At 34.9% G+C, this 13,225-nt stretch overlaps 1 protein-coding gene across 1 annotated transcript in view; it reads right to left on the bottom strand.

Annotated features, from left to right (window-relative positions):
• The window catches only part of Faf1 (Fas-associated factor 1), a 287,334-nt gene that overhangs the window by 217,628 nt on the left and 56,481 nt on the right, over positions 1 to 13,225 (bottom strand). The window contains exons 5-6 of the mRNA NM_007983.2: positions 9,651 to 9,742; positions 3,376 to 3,467 (exon numbers count right to left, since the gene is read on the bottom strand). Of these exons, the coding sequence (NP_032009.2) occupies positions 3,376 to 3,467; positions 9,651 to 9,742 (184 nt within the window). The remainder of the gene's footprint in view (positions 1 to 3,375; positions 3,468 to 9,650; positions 9,743 to 13,225) is intronic.

The following is a 13,225-nucleotide window of genomic DNA, read 5'->3' as shown; positions in this document are numbered from 1 at the left end:
GACTATGGGCATACTCTACTAGACAAGGCTGAGGGCAGCTGCTTTTAATAAAATAGTTTCTTACCATCATATTCATAGATATTGTTAAGGTACTTGAGTTGTTTCTCCACTGAATGTTGTTTGTTCCACTGCTGTTTTCCTATACTCCTTTTTAAACTCCTACCTACTGATATATCAACTAAGTCTTTTTCTAGATGAACTCAGGTTAGTGTCTATCAATGTTAGTTGTGATATGGATACCTAGGCTTATGATTTTCAGTATGGACTAAAAGTAACCAGAATGTTTACAACCTTCCAAACATGTCATCTCTCTGTCCTCACCTCACTTTTCACTAAACTTCATCAGTGCAAAATGTGGGTAAAAATACCTACTTATGACTTACTGTAAGGACTTAAGGAAAATACTATGTGCAAAGGGCTTGGCAGAAATGATAATTTCATGTCACCATTCCTTATTAAATACTTTACATTATCTTGAAATCCCTTTTGTCCTTTGAGTAATATATATTTTCTATTTTAGCATTTTCCATAAGTTGGACTTTGTCATTGCTACTATAATTATTAAAATCCAGAAATCAGAGGTATTCTCAAATTTGGCACCAATTGTCTATCTAACTTACCTCTAAATTGTTAGCTAACTTGATTTCAATACTTAAACCTGGACTCCAATCCTGTCTCCCTACTCAGAACTGACCCTTGGAATTACCCCTAGAATTCATACGTTGAAGCCTTGAACTCCAATTTCATGGTATCTGAAATATGGTCTTAAGGAGCTAATTCAGGTCATAGGGTTGAAGCCTTAATTCAATGGGATTGGTGTTCTTATAAGAAGAAAGAAAAAACAGTTCACTCACTTTTCTTTCCCTGCCAAGCAAGGATATTGTGAGAAATTGGCAATCTACAAGTCAGAAAAATGCCTTCATCACAAACTGACTGACCTAGCCTGCATTTCTGTCTTGAGTGTAAATCTAAAGAACTAAAATTGTGTTGCTAAACCACCCACTTTACACTATTCTGTTCCAGATGCTCCCACAAACTAACATCTCTATCCCCCTTCCAGACACCAGGCTGTTTGCTTTACTTTTTCACAATTGCTGTCTTGTTCACCTCCTATTCCAAGCAATTCTTCTCTCTTAAACCTACTTCCATTTATGATCAAGTTCTCTGTGGATATAACGTGTTTTCATTTCTCACTTTAAAATGCACTAAAATCCAATTCTCACTCCTACTATTCTATCAAAATTTACCTTAATAAAAACAATCAAATTCCCAACTAAATGACTTTTCTAACAATCACCAAGTCAGTTCCTACCGCAGCACTGCATACAGTCTTTACTTGAGACTATGCCTATGTGGGCACTTACACAGGTTTTCCAGAAAGACGATGAGTCAGATCTAAACATCTAACTCTGAATTACATGTGAGACATAAAGGAAAACTTCTGAGAAAACTGGGACATGAGAGTTTGTAAATACAAACTTCTCAGTTATTTAAATATCTTTTAAAAATTGAAAGGTTGAAAACAGATTCTAAGAGGTACAATAAGAGAGACTGTTAAGAAAAGAACTCTCAAGGATATCAACAATTAGAGCAAATGAATGAAAAGAAACACTACAAAAGAGACTGGAAGAAATAGTCTGAGTTTGAGGATTAGGATAAGCAATGGGGGATAATTAATAAAATTATCTGGAATGGAAAGAAAAATTTTAAAGGCCTACTACCTTTAGTGAATAGGCTATAAGCTCATTGAGAACAGAGCTTGTCTTTTATAGTTTAATTAATAAAAAAAAACATACTGATGAACTAAATCATTCTATAATAATATGAACCATGTGTAAGTAGCACTTCCCCCTTTTATAATGAATTATAATTTCATCTGCAGTTGTACCACTGAGATATACAGCACTCTTTCAATCATCACTGAGCTCTGTTCTTACAGGATTTAAAATGCTTTCACCTGTCACAAAAATTATGACTAAAGACTTCACTCTTAAATTCTCAGCTTGAAATTTTGTTTTTTTTTTTTAAAAAAAAGATTTACATTAAAATAATTCTGAAGTCAATTACAAATGTTCATATTATAGTTTATGTTGTTATAATTTTTGGTACCCGAAGGAAATTGTCAATATAAAGACTCAATTACCAGGCACCCCCTAGTGGCAATAAAATCAAGACAGGAAGGTAAGAAAAGGAGATAGACTCTTTATAGTTCTGAAGAAAATCAGCTGTCAGTACAATTTAAAAGCATGGTAATTTATATCTGTTTTAGTAAATAATTTACAATATACTGTGACTGAGAAAAAAATTCAAAGTTTTTATAAAAATGAATAAACATCTATAAAACGAGCTCTGACTTTTTAAGAGGTCTCAATTAAATGTGTATTAATACAACTTTTTCAAAGCCATAAGTCTCTACATATAAACTTCAAAATACTACATCATTTGTTTTTCTTTGAACTTTTCTCATTGTTCCTACCCATGCAACAACATCATTGAAATTTCGTGAAAAATCAACAAGCCAACTAAAAACCACTTTTTATTCTCCTATAAGTACTACATTTAAGCAGTACTGTAGGCACTTCAGGCCTAGGGAATGAATAATTATTAATCAGAGGTCAGGTACACAGCAGTGAAGATGACCGTCTCTATGACCACAGCATGACATTCTGGTAACAACAAAATCAGCAGTTGAACATAAATACTACAAAATTCAAAGTTAGCTAAAAACAAGTTTTGAGATAATAAGGACTCAGGAAAAAAATTGTTTTATCACTAGTACATTGAGTATATGTAGGCCATTTGCTTACTCAATACTAATAAATTAACATGCAACGAGATATGGGATCACTGTACACATGCATTGAGTTCCATGAGAACTAAAAGTAACAAGTCATTCTAACCTAAGAAAATTCTGAGAGCCTAGGTGGGTGTTTTTCTACCTTTGCCCTATATAACTCACTGTCTTTTCTTCAGAGTTGTATCTTACTTGGCAATAAGAGACTAAAGTTGCATTTATTCTTACTCCTCCCTATAGCCCTTCAATCAAGGAAGGGTTATTTGGCCCCTACCCTCACCCCCTAACATGCTAGCAAGGAACTCGGAACCCTGAATACAGGATGTAGTACTGAGCAATAGCTCTAGTCTGTTTTGATTATTTTTAATATACAGGCATTTCCAACAGATTTTCTTTGAAAAGAGGCATCTACCATAAATCAAATGAATAATCTCATCCAAATAGTATAAAAATTGATACTCTTTAACAGTTGCTAGTAAATTAAAGCTTACATAAAAATTTTATTGGTTATAATACAAAACTTAAAGAAATTACCCATCCATTTTTTCCTTTCATAGTTCCAGGAAAAGTAAATACCTTACCCAGCATGGCTGGATGATGAAGGCGGTGGCAAGTCTGGTGTAAGGACATAAAGACTGTTGTTTTTTGGCAAGTGTAGTGATTTTAAGACCGTCTGAAATAGAAAAGAAGAAGAGAAAACAAAAATAAACGTTGTGTACATTAGTAACTTTTACAATTCTTGAATGTTTTGCAACTTTTAGGTTGGTCTTTCATCTTTTAGTAATCTTCTAAATATAACAAAAGAGCAGCTAAATCCAAACCATCTTGTTTCTGCTATTTTTACTGCAAATTAATACAAATCTGAGCATTACAGCGTGATGAAAACTTTTAGCTCATAAGAGATGCATACAGATAAGAACGCAACTAAAAGTCATCCATGACACCACTGAAGTATACTCAAAGAAAAACATTAGTAGTGAAGGCTTTAGACCTAAGGGGAAAAAAATCATAGAAAGCACCTCAAAGCAAGGATTCTTAATGATGAGGAGCTGTAGCCTAAGAGGTTATGTGACTTTGATGTGGACTCTAGGACACTTTATTCTGACTCTAGAGATGTTTTTGTTAAATCTCACTGTTGAGTCACACCCATATGCACTGATTTATTCACTGTCACAAAACTTCTACATTTTAGACTCCCAATCTTATGGTAAGCTCGTGCTAGCATGCTTCCTGACAGCTGTACACATAAGGAAATTCACTTCCACAGCATGCACTCAGGGCATGCATTTCATTTACCAAATTTTATTGCACTACCGTCTGTACCAAGAACCACCCTAATCACAAGAGTAGCCAGGATAACCTAGGAGTACTTATTTGGGGAAGAAGGGTACAGGGAGAGGCACTTATGTTTTAGTAAGATTAAAGTAATCTACTCAGTTGAAAATTAGAAGGAGGTAGTTTTGTTTTGTTTTTTTATTTTGTTTTAAACTAAAGATAAGGCAGGGAAAGGGTTTGAAGACTATGAGTTAGGGGAGCTTCGTAACTTTAAATTGGATAATCAGAGACTGTGCTCATTGAGCGGAGGTTTGAAGGTAGCAAGGCAACAAACAAAATTACACAGAGAAAGAGCACTTCAGACAAAAACAGCCAGTACAAATGTTTAAACAAATAAATAAACGTAACTTTTCAAGTTAAAAAAAAATGGCAGAAATAATGGATTAAAGGCATGAGTTGGAGAACTGTTGGAGCTAGAATATTAAAAGAAATTAATTAAAAGGTAAAAACTATCCAGAAAAAAAAGGAACTTGAAATTAAGATGAAAGCTTCTGCCATTGTTAATAGAATATTAAAAGCATGCAGAGATGAATGAAGCAAAGCATAGTGAAAGATTTTTGTCCAGAGAAGGTCCAGTCCAAGGAACTAAGTGGCCAGTATAAAATAATTTACAAGATACTGACATTAGTAAGAGGGATTGGAGACTGCTTGTCAGTTAAGTTGCTTGCTGCTCTTGCAAAGAACCAGAGTTTGGTTCCCAGTACCTTGGCCAAGCAGCTTCTAACCATCTGTAACTCCATTTCCTGGGATCCAACACCCTCTTTTGGCCTCTGGAGGCAGCTATACCCACACAAGTGCATAAACATAAGTAAAAAAATAAAATAAAATTTAAATTGTCTAAGTCTTGCTAGAATTTAGAATTAAATTAATAAGAATCAAGTCAAAGAGTAATTATGAGCCAGAAGTTAACAATCATAAAGAAACGGGACGATAACTTCATTAAGTTATCAAAAAGAAATAACATTCAAAGCTGAAGAAATTCTGATTGAAAAGACAGATAATGATCTAGAACTAAAAATGAAGACACATATTTATTCCAATTGTATGAGGACTGCCAAAATAAAACTAACACTAAGAAGACTACAAAGGAACCAACTTCCTGAGGAAGATGGCTTTCACTCAGAAGAAGACAGAAAGGAAATGTACATGGACAAGTTTAATAAAAGTAATGGTGCTAATGATGGATTAGTTCGATGGAACATAGCAAAAAGGCTTATAGCACTGTAGGGGAAGGAAAGATAAGATAGGTATAGAATGTAAAGTCTATGAAGATTCAGGAGAGGAGTGATTTGGAAATCTCAAACTCCTTCCAATGATTGGCTTAAACAGGTAAAGGGTAGCAAAGTCAATCCTGGCAGGAGTCAAAACAAATAATAATGGCAAGGCTGTAAGTGTTAAAAAAGCAAGGAGTGCTTAAGGAATCCTTAACTAAGGATTCCTTAATTCTGCAGATGGAGAAAAAGACACCTGGAGAAAGATGATCTTACCCAAGCAGGCCACAGGAAGAACTTTTAACTGCTCCATGAGAGGGCCCATCTTACTAAGTGCAGTCTTAAATAAAAATAAATACCCTAATTATTTACATTAGAATGACATTTTGTTGTATTCCACTTCTTTTTCTTCTCCTTTTTCTTTGTGTTGTCTATTACCCATTCAGTTAACTTCACAACCTATTAACGGTTTATGGTGCATGGTTTGAAAACAAACACAATACACAATTGCAAATTGATTACAACCTACCAGGACACATGAAAATCTGAAATTTTATATTAAATGTGGAACACCTTTGTGAAATTGATGTGTTCTCTCAACAACATGAGCATGCAAACAAAGTGCATACACATATACACAGGAAATTTATATTTACCTTTTATCTTTTATTACTTTGTGGGCTAGAAAAATATTCTTAGCACTCGATCAAATCATTGTTCTACTTTTGTCAATCTACTACCCAATGATTCTCCATCAAATCTTCCCTATCAAAACTTATATGGTATGATTAAATAAAATGGACCCTTCCTTTAGGCCATTTATTCATGCATTCATCCATTAACCTTATTTGATACCAATATAACAAGAATTCTATATACACTGGTGATAGAAACAGGTATGACCCCTCTTCTTATAATACTGATATGGTGGGAAATCATGGAATGAGAGCCAAATGAGAAATGTCGGTTGCACAGGTAGCATAAAGCTAAACTCAAAAGACAGACAGAGCCATTTATGTAAAGATTTGGGGGTAATAATGGTTCCAAAGAATTGAACAGTATCTGTCAGGGACTGTGTAACAATTTCAATCCTAGTAAAAAGACTTTTAAGCCATGGCATGGAAGCTGAGGGTAGAAAATCTCAATGGGCATTTGTAAAGTTGAGAAAGATTTAAAAGCTGTATTTCAACAAAAGAGCAATGTTCTTCGATTCATATTTTTAAAAAGATCATTCTGGCTGCTAAGCAGAGAGTGAACTAGAAGTTGCCATAAAAAGAAGCTAAGAAAACAATAGTGATATTAGTCTGGGTAGAGATACTAACAGTCTTGATTAGGCGGTTACAATAAAAATACTGAAAAGTATCCTTGGTTAAGAAATATTTTTAAAATATAATCAGTAGGACTTACCAAAGTATACTTTGTGATATTTTGTGAGGTATTGTGAGATAAAGGAAAAGATTCACAGGCACTATCTTTTGTTTTACCAGTGCTACACAAGGCTGACTTTATTGAAGAAAACTGGCAAAACAAACAGAAACAAAAACAACATAGGAGAGAATCAAGAGGTCTCTTTAAAGTAGGTCTGTCTACGATGCAATTAAGATACATGAGCATGGAGTTGGTTTCGGTGACTGCACATCTATAAACCCAGCACCTGGGAAGGGGAAACGGACATCCTGTGGTAAACTGCCTCATGTTGTTTGAGCTCATCAAACTGCCTTATGTTTGGCTGGCTTAGAAAGCAGAGCTGTCCCCCACCATTTCAAATTAAGCAGAAATGTCTCAAAAATCTCTTGCGAGATCTGGGAATAGGCTGTACCCCCATTCCCAAACACTGTGTTAGGTAGAGAAGATAATAGCAAAACAGACTAAAAGGTAAAAACATTTGTCCTTGAAAAAAGCTAGAAGGCAAAACATGTCCAGCAGTTGTTACTATTTCATTCATGGCATACAAGTAGCTACAGTGAAAAAGAAAAGCAGGAAGTCCCACTATGAGAAGCTCAGACATACTGAAAAGTTCACCTGTGAGCTCCAGATACCTGCCCTAAACCTTCTGCTCAATTTTTGCTGGATGTTGCAAGCACAGAATTTGATGATGTATCTCTGATGGTTGCTATTTGTCCTCTTCAAAGTCTCACCTGAGGGGATACTCTGGATGGAAAACTCCAGCTGGCTGCCTTAAAGAGGATTCCCCAAGTTGATTTCCACTGGATGTTCTGAGTACCCAATCTGATGAAACCCTGTGGTCTATGTATCTGTCATTTGTTATTTATTCTTTTACTTTGGCTTGCTACAAATTCTAATACTCATGGAAAACTGAAAATATAGATACTGCAGAACATTCTCTAGACTATACAGAACAGAAGTGAAGACAGAAAGATATGGAAATCAAAGATATATTTAGCTATTCACTGAGTTCAAGGCCAGCCTGGGGTACATAAAATCTTGTCTCAAATAACCAAAAAGCTGAAAAGAAAAAAGGGAAAGAAGAGAAGGGGAAAAGAAAAGAAGATATGCAAATAGAAGAGTTATTGTCAACTTAGACATGTAAATTCACTGAGATATGGAATGAAAATATAAATTTGGAAGCAATTAAAAATTTGATGGCATGAGAATCAGAGGAATCCTACATAAAAAAAATGTAAGTAACTGGAAGTATTGTAACTAAAAGACTGCCCAATTAAAAAAATAATACCATGCGAACATTTCAAAATGACCACCTTTTTATTAGCAATCTACTGAAAATGGATGTAATATTATTAGATCACCACAGGTCTCTCAATTTAAAAAAACTGTAAATGGTTTCATTTTTGCTGTTTATTTCTATCAAGGTTGTTGAATTACTCCTTCGTACCTTTTAAAGCCCTGTTTATCAGAACAGACAAACGTTCCGAGTGAAGACGAGTTAATAAGCAGCTTCCTAAGCTGCTCTTGATATGTCCATATCCCTTGATTTCAACCTGAGGACTACATAGCACCAAGAAGCAGCAGGCTAAGGACATAGGCCAAACCAAGCTGGTTTTGTATGGTGTGCAAGTTAAAATAGCTTTTACATTTTTTAATGATTGGGGAGGAAACCAAAAGAATATTTCAGGACATAAAATTTTATAACATTAAAATCCTGTGTTCATAAGTAAAGTTAGACTGAAAAAGAGCTGTTTCCTTTTCACAAATTGTCAGGAGTGTTCTCGCTCTTCAGAAATAGAGCAGAATAGTTTATCAGAGGTTGGATAAGCTTAAATATTTACTCCCTGATTATACAGAAGAGGCTTGCTGATTCCTGCTATAACACATCAGTAACTGTATCAAAACCAACTAAGTGCATATATATGTATGTATGTGTTTGTGTGTGTATATATGTGTGTGTGTGTGTATGCACAACTTACCACAAAATTTACAAAATAACAAACCAAAAGATTTTATTTATGCTTGGCATAGAATATACTCAGTAATTGTATAAGAAGATTCATAATTATTTCTACCCTAAACATAACAAAACCTTACCACTCACTTCTTTCTTTCCATTCCTGCTCTCTCTTAAAAAAAAAAAAAAGTAAAATATTTTATACATGAGGCTGAGTTTAAGGTGTCCATAGCAATAGCCACTATTACTTTGAGAACTATGGTACCTTCTATAAATTCTCAAGATATAATTCATTCCATGCACCTGCCACTAACCAAGGAAATGAAGAAATATTCTTACCATTTAAATTTTCCAAGTTTTAAAAGTTTCCTATTATCTTTGTTCCATATGCAATACTTGGCATAAATGTACACAGTGTATGTGACTTCTTTCAGGCCAGTAAGTAATTGGTCAGTAAATTATTATTCCAGGGCACTCACTGATACCCTAAGAGGTTTGAGAAAAAGGTAAATGCTCTCAAAAAGGTACCAACCTCCTAAAAAAAGAGAGAATACTTAAAAATAGGAAAAACATGCCACATAGTGTTTGTATTTGCATACCTAAACTCATTTAAAACCATTATTGGCTGATATAACATTATTTAACTTGAAAAATATTATTTGGGAATTAAGCTAAATTATTATTACCAAATTTACTTCTGACATAATTTTTCAGAATAAACATAGTGGCACTTGCCAAATCCCAGCATTTGGGGCAGAGGGAATAAAAGCAAGAGGATCAGGAGTTCAAAGCCATCCTGAGCTACAAAAACGGTCAAGTCAGCCTGTGCAACATGAAACCCTGTCTCATAAAATAAGCAAGCACACCAAGCTAAAAAACAACACTTAGGCATCAGTTAATCATATAACTTAATTTTCTTTTGTTTCTAGTCAATTAAGAAACTCACACTGTCTTCCACGTCTCCAGTCTTCCAGCCTTTTAACAGCATTTTAGGCACAGGTATCTGAAGCTCATTTTCTAGAATCTGTTTGATCTCTCCTGTACAAAAAGAAGAGAACAAATGTAACTAATAAGGCAACAACAATTGACTATATCAGGATATTAATATCTGGTATACAATATAGACTCAATGACATTTGACTGATACATAACTGCTTAAAAATTAAATACTCCAAATTTAAATTTTTTCTTATCAAATAAAATGTTGTTTCATTGAAAAACTTGAGCTACAAAATGACAAAAAAATATTTCACAATTTATTAAATAGCTAATTATAAACTTCATTTTCATAAAAGCATGGCTTTCTAAAAGAAATAGATTTCAGTGGTTAAAAATGGAACAGAAAATAAACAAACAATTTTGTTAGGAACCTAAGTGAAGCTATACTGTATGACTTAGAATAATGTAGTACTTGCAAGATACAAACCAACCACAAAACAGCTCTGATATAAGCCAAGGCGGATTCTGATATGTTAATGAACCAGCCCTAAGCTGTAAACCCTGCTGCCTGAATAATACAAAAGATAGCACTGCCTTGCTCCCAACACAGCATCTCAAGCCTCTGTGCTGATTCTCATCAGCAAGAGGATTTTGAGTTGGCCACTATGTGGCCCTGGCACAGCTTCCTACATTCCTGTCTGTCAGCACTAGCTATTGGCCAAGGCTTTCAAGGACCTTCTGGACTACCAACGGAGTCATCTTCTGGGCCTACCACAGCTGAAGTAATTCATAGCAGACACTGATCTTAAGCTCTCAAACCCCCTCCTTTAGCTCCCTTACCCAGAGAGGATTCCCCAGTGGAAGGCTGCAGCATTTCCTGTCCATCCCATTTCCCTCAGTGAGATGTCTGTTACATGATACTACCTTAATCTTTATAGTATCAAGACACTGTAAGGAATGTTTCAGTAAATAGAGTATATATTCAAATGGCAAATCTCATGTGGACATCCTACTAGCTGAATACCTACCATGTGCTAGGCACATGACAGGAGCGGTACATATATTACAAAACATAAGGTACCTCAGTATAAGGGAAACACATTTTGCAATGAAAATTAAGATTAGCAGTTTGCTTGGAAGAAATAACAGTCATTTGCTTGTTGTTACTTCAGCATCTATAAAAGAGAGGATAGTTCTGCCTAACTCATGTACTCATGGGGTATGAGGACGAAACATACTTTAAACTAACTGAAAAAAACTAAAGACAATATAGGATCTAGAAGACAAATTAAACTGTGCTGAAACATTGCAGAGTTCCAGAAGAGGGATAAGGGGAAACTAGTGAAATGGGCAGACACAACTTAAAGGCAGCAAGAAGTGGCCCTGAAACCAGTCCAAAGCACAGCTGCGCTGCACAGGACATTCAAATCGAAAACGGTCAAGAACATCATTTAATGAAGACAAAAAAAAAAAAAAAAAAAAAACCCTGAAAGGCTAAAATAAAATTAAAGGACAAAAGACTAAGGAGACACACCAAGGAAGTACAATTTTCTCATTGGTTCACAAATGTTTTTGTAGAAATCAAGTCTATCTACAAACGTATGGGTAGGTTTCAGGTACTCCATTGCTTAAGCTTATGGTTCAGTTCAGAATGTACAAATCTGTCTTATATCTATCCATCTGCCTATGATAACTTGCTGTTAAACTTTAAAATGACACATAATCCCATTGTTTTTATTTTTAATAAATACAAAAGATTAAATGTAAAAATCTTGTTTTTATTTTTAATAAATACAAAAGATTAAATGTAAAAATCAGGAAAACAAACCCATGAGGAGAAACTGATATAAGAGAAAGAATTTTATATTACACACAGCTGCTTAAATCAGCAACAACACAACAGGATCCTTCATGACCATGAGGACTTCTTTTACTTCTTTTTACTTTCTTTGAGAAAAGACTGGGCCAATAAAATGGCTCTATTAGTAATGGTATGTGCTGTCAAGATTGAAGACCTGAATTTGATACCTGCTATCAATATGGTTAAAGGAGAGACATGTTTCTCTGAAGTTGTCATCTGACCATTACACACATGCCATGGCATGTTCATGCCACACACACACACATACACACACACACACACACACACACACACTCACACATGATAAAATGCAATTTTAAATTTTTAAGTCATGTTGAACATTCTAGGTAGAGACTAGCCATCAGGAGATGGGGGGAGGAAAATTCTGGTTCAAAATTGCAAATTGTAGAAGCACAAATCAATTTAACTTCCAATATTGTGACTACTGACAAATATTCTGTTTGTGGAAACAGTAGAGAACTGAGTCATATTTGTTTCCCAACCACATATAAACATGGTCTTTATTGTCTGGGCATATACATCTACAAGGCTACCCAGTGCTTTCTGTTTTAAAGTTATCTCCCCAGACACTTCTTTTTTACACTCTTAAAAACACACAGGCTTCCTGACTTAAATGAGAGAGGGCTGGGAGGGAGGTCTTAAAGTTCCCATTATTCTTTGTAAAAAGCCTGGATAAAACCAAAAATAAAACTAAACACTTTTGTTCCACATGCAGAGTGGAACAGAAATAAAAGCCAGTACACCATCTTTTCTCCTCTCACAATCTGTCAAGTCCTCACTATTCTCCCTTTGCCTAGGAGATCAGCTTTGTTGGTGTCTATGTAGGAGAACATGTTATTTGTATCTTTCTGCATTTTACTTACTATAATGCCCTGTATTTGCATCCAGATGACAGGATTTCATTCCTTTTTACTGAACATTTTCCCTGTTTATATAACAATAACATATGTTCTTTTCCTGACATTTTTAAAACCTAAAATGAAATAATTTAAATCATAACTTAAAAAAAAATTTAGTCTGTATATGGTGAGGGCAAACATGCCAAAGCATACATGTCAAATCAGTTTTCTCCTTTCACCCTGTTTTAAGAAATGTTTTCTTCTGGGCTGTGTTGTTGCACACCTTGAATCACTTAGAGGCAGAGACAAGTGGATTTCTAAGTTTGAGGCCAACCTGGTCTACAGAGTGAGTTCCAGGAGAGCCAAGGCTACACAGAGAAACTATGTTTCAAAAAAAAGGACAAACATGCACGTTTGTGTGTGTGTGTGTGTGTGTGTGTGTGTGTGTGTGTGTGTGTGTAAAGAAAGGAAGAAAGAAAGGAAGAAAAGAAAAGAAAAGAAAAGAAAAGAAAAGAAAAGAAGGAAAGAAAGAAAGAAAGAAAGAAAAAGGGAAAGAGGGAAAGAGAAAGAGAAATAATGCAAGTATTTCCTTTTCTTATAATATCTCTCTGGTCTAACTATCAAGACAATATTTGTCTCATGAAATAATTATAAAAATGTTTCCTCTTTCCCTTGAAAGATCCTGACAGAATGTAAAAGGTCACAGAAGCCCTGAAATTGGCAAAATAGATTTCATTGTTAGTAGAACTAGCTTCACTGATTTAGAAAAATAGAAGTGCACAATGCTCTGGCCACTCCTCGAACCTGTGTGTCTGCCAATGTTCTGACCAGATGTGTGCCCATTGCTGCACCTCACTGCCA

Source organism: Mus musculus, chromosome 4 (assembly GCF_000001635.26).
Source record: "Mus musculus strain C57BL/6J chromosome 4, GRCm38.p6 C57BL/6J".
NCBI lineage: Eukaryota > Metazoa > Chordata > Mammalia > Rodentia > Muridae > Mus > Mus musculus.
The sequence above is the reverse complement of the archived record's forward strand: the minus strand, read 5'-3'. Positions and strand labels throughout refer to the sequence as shown.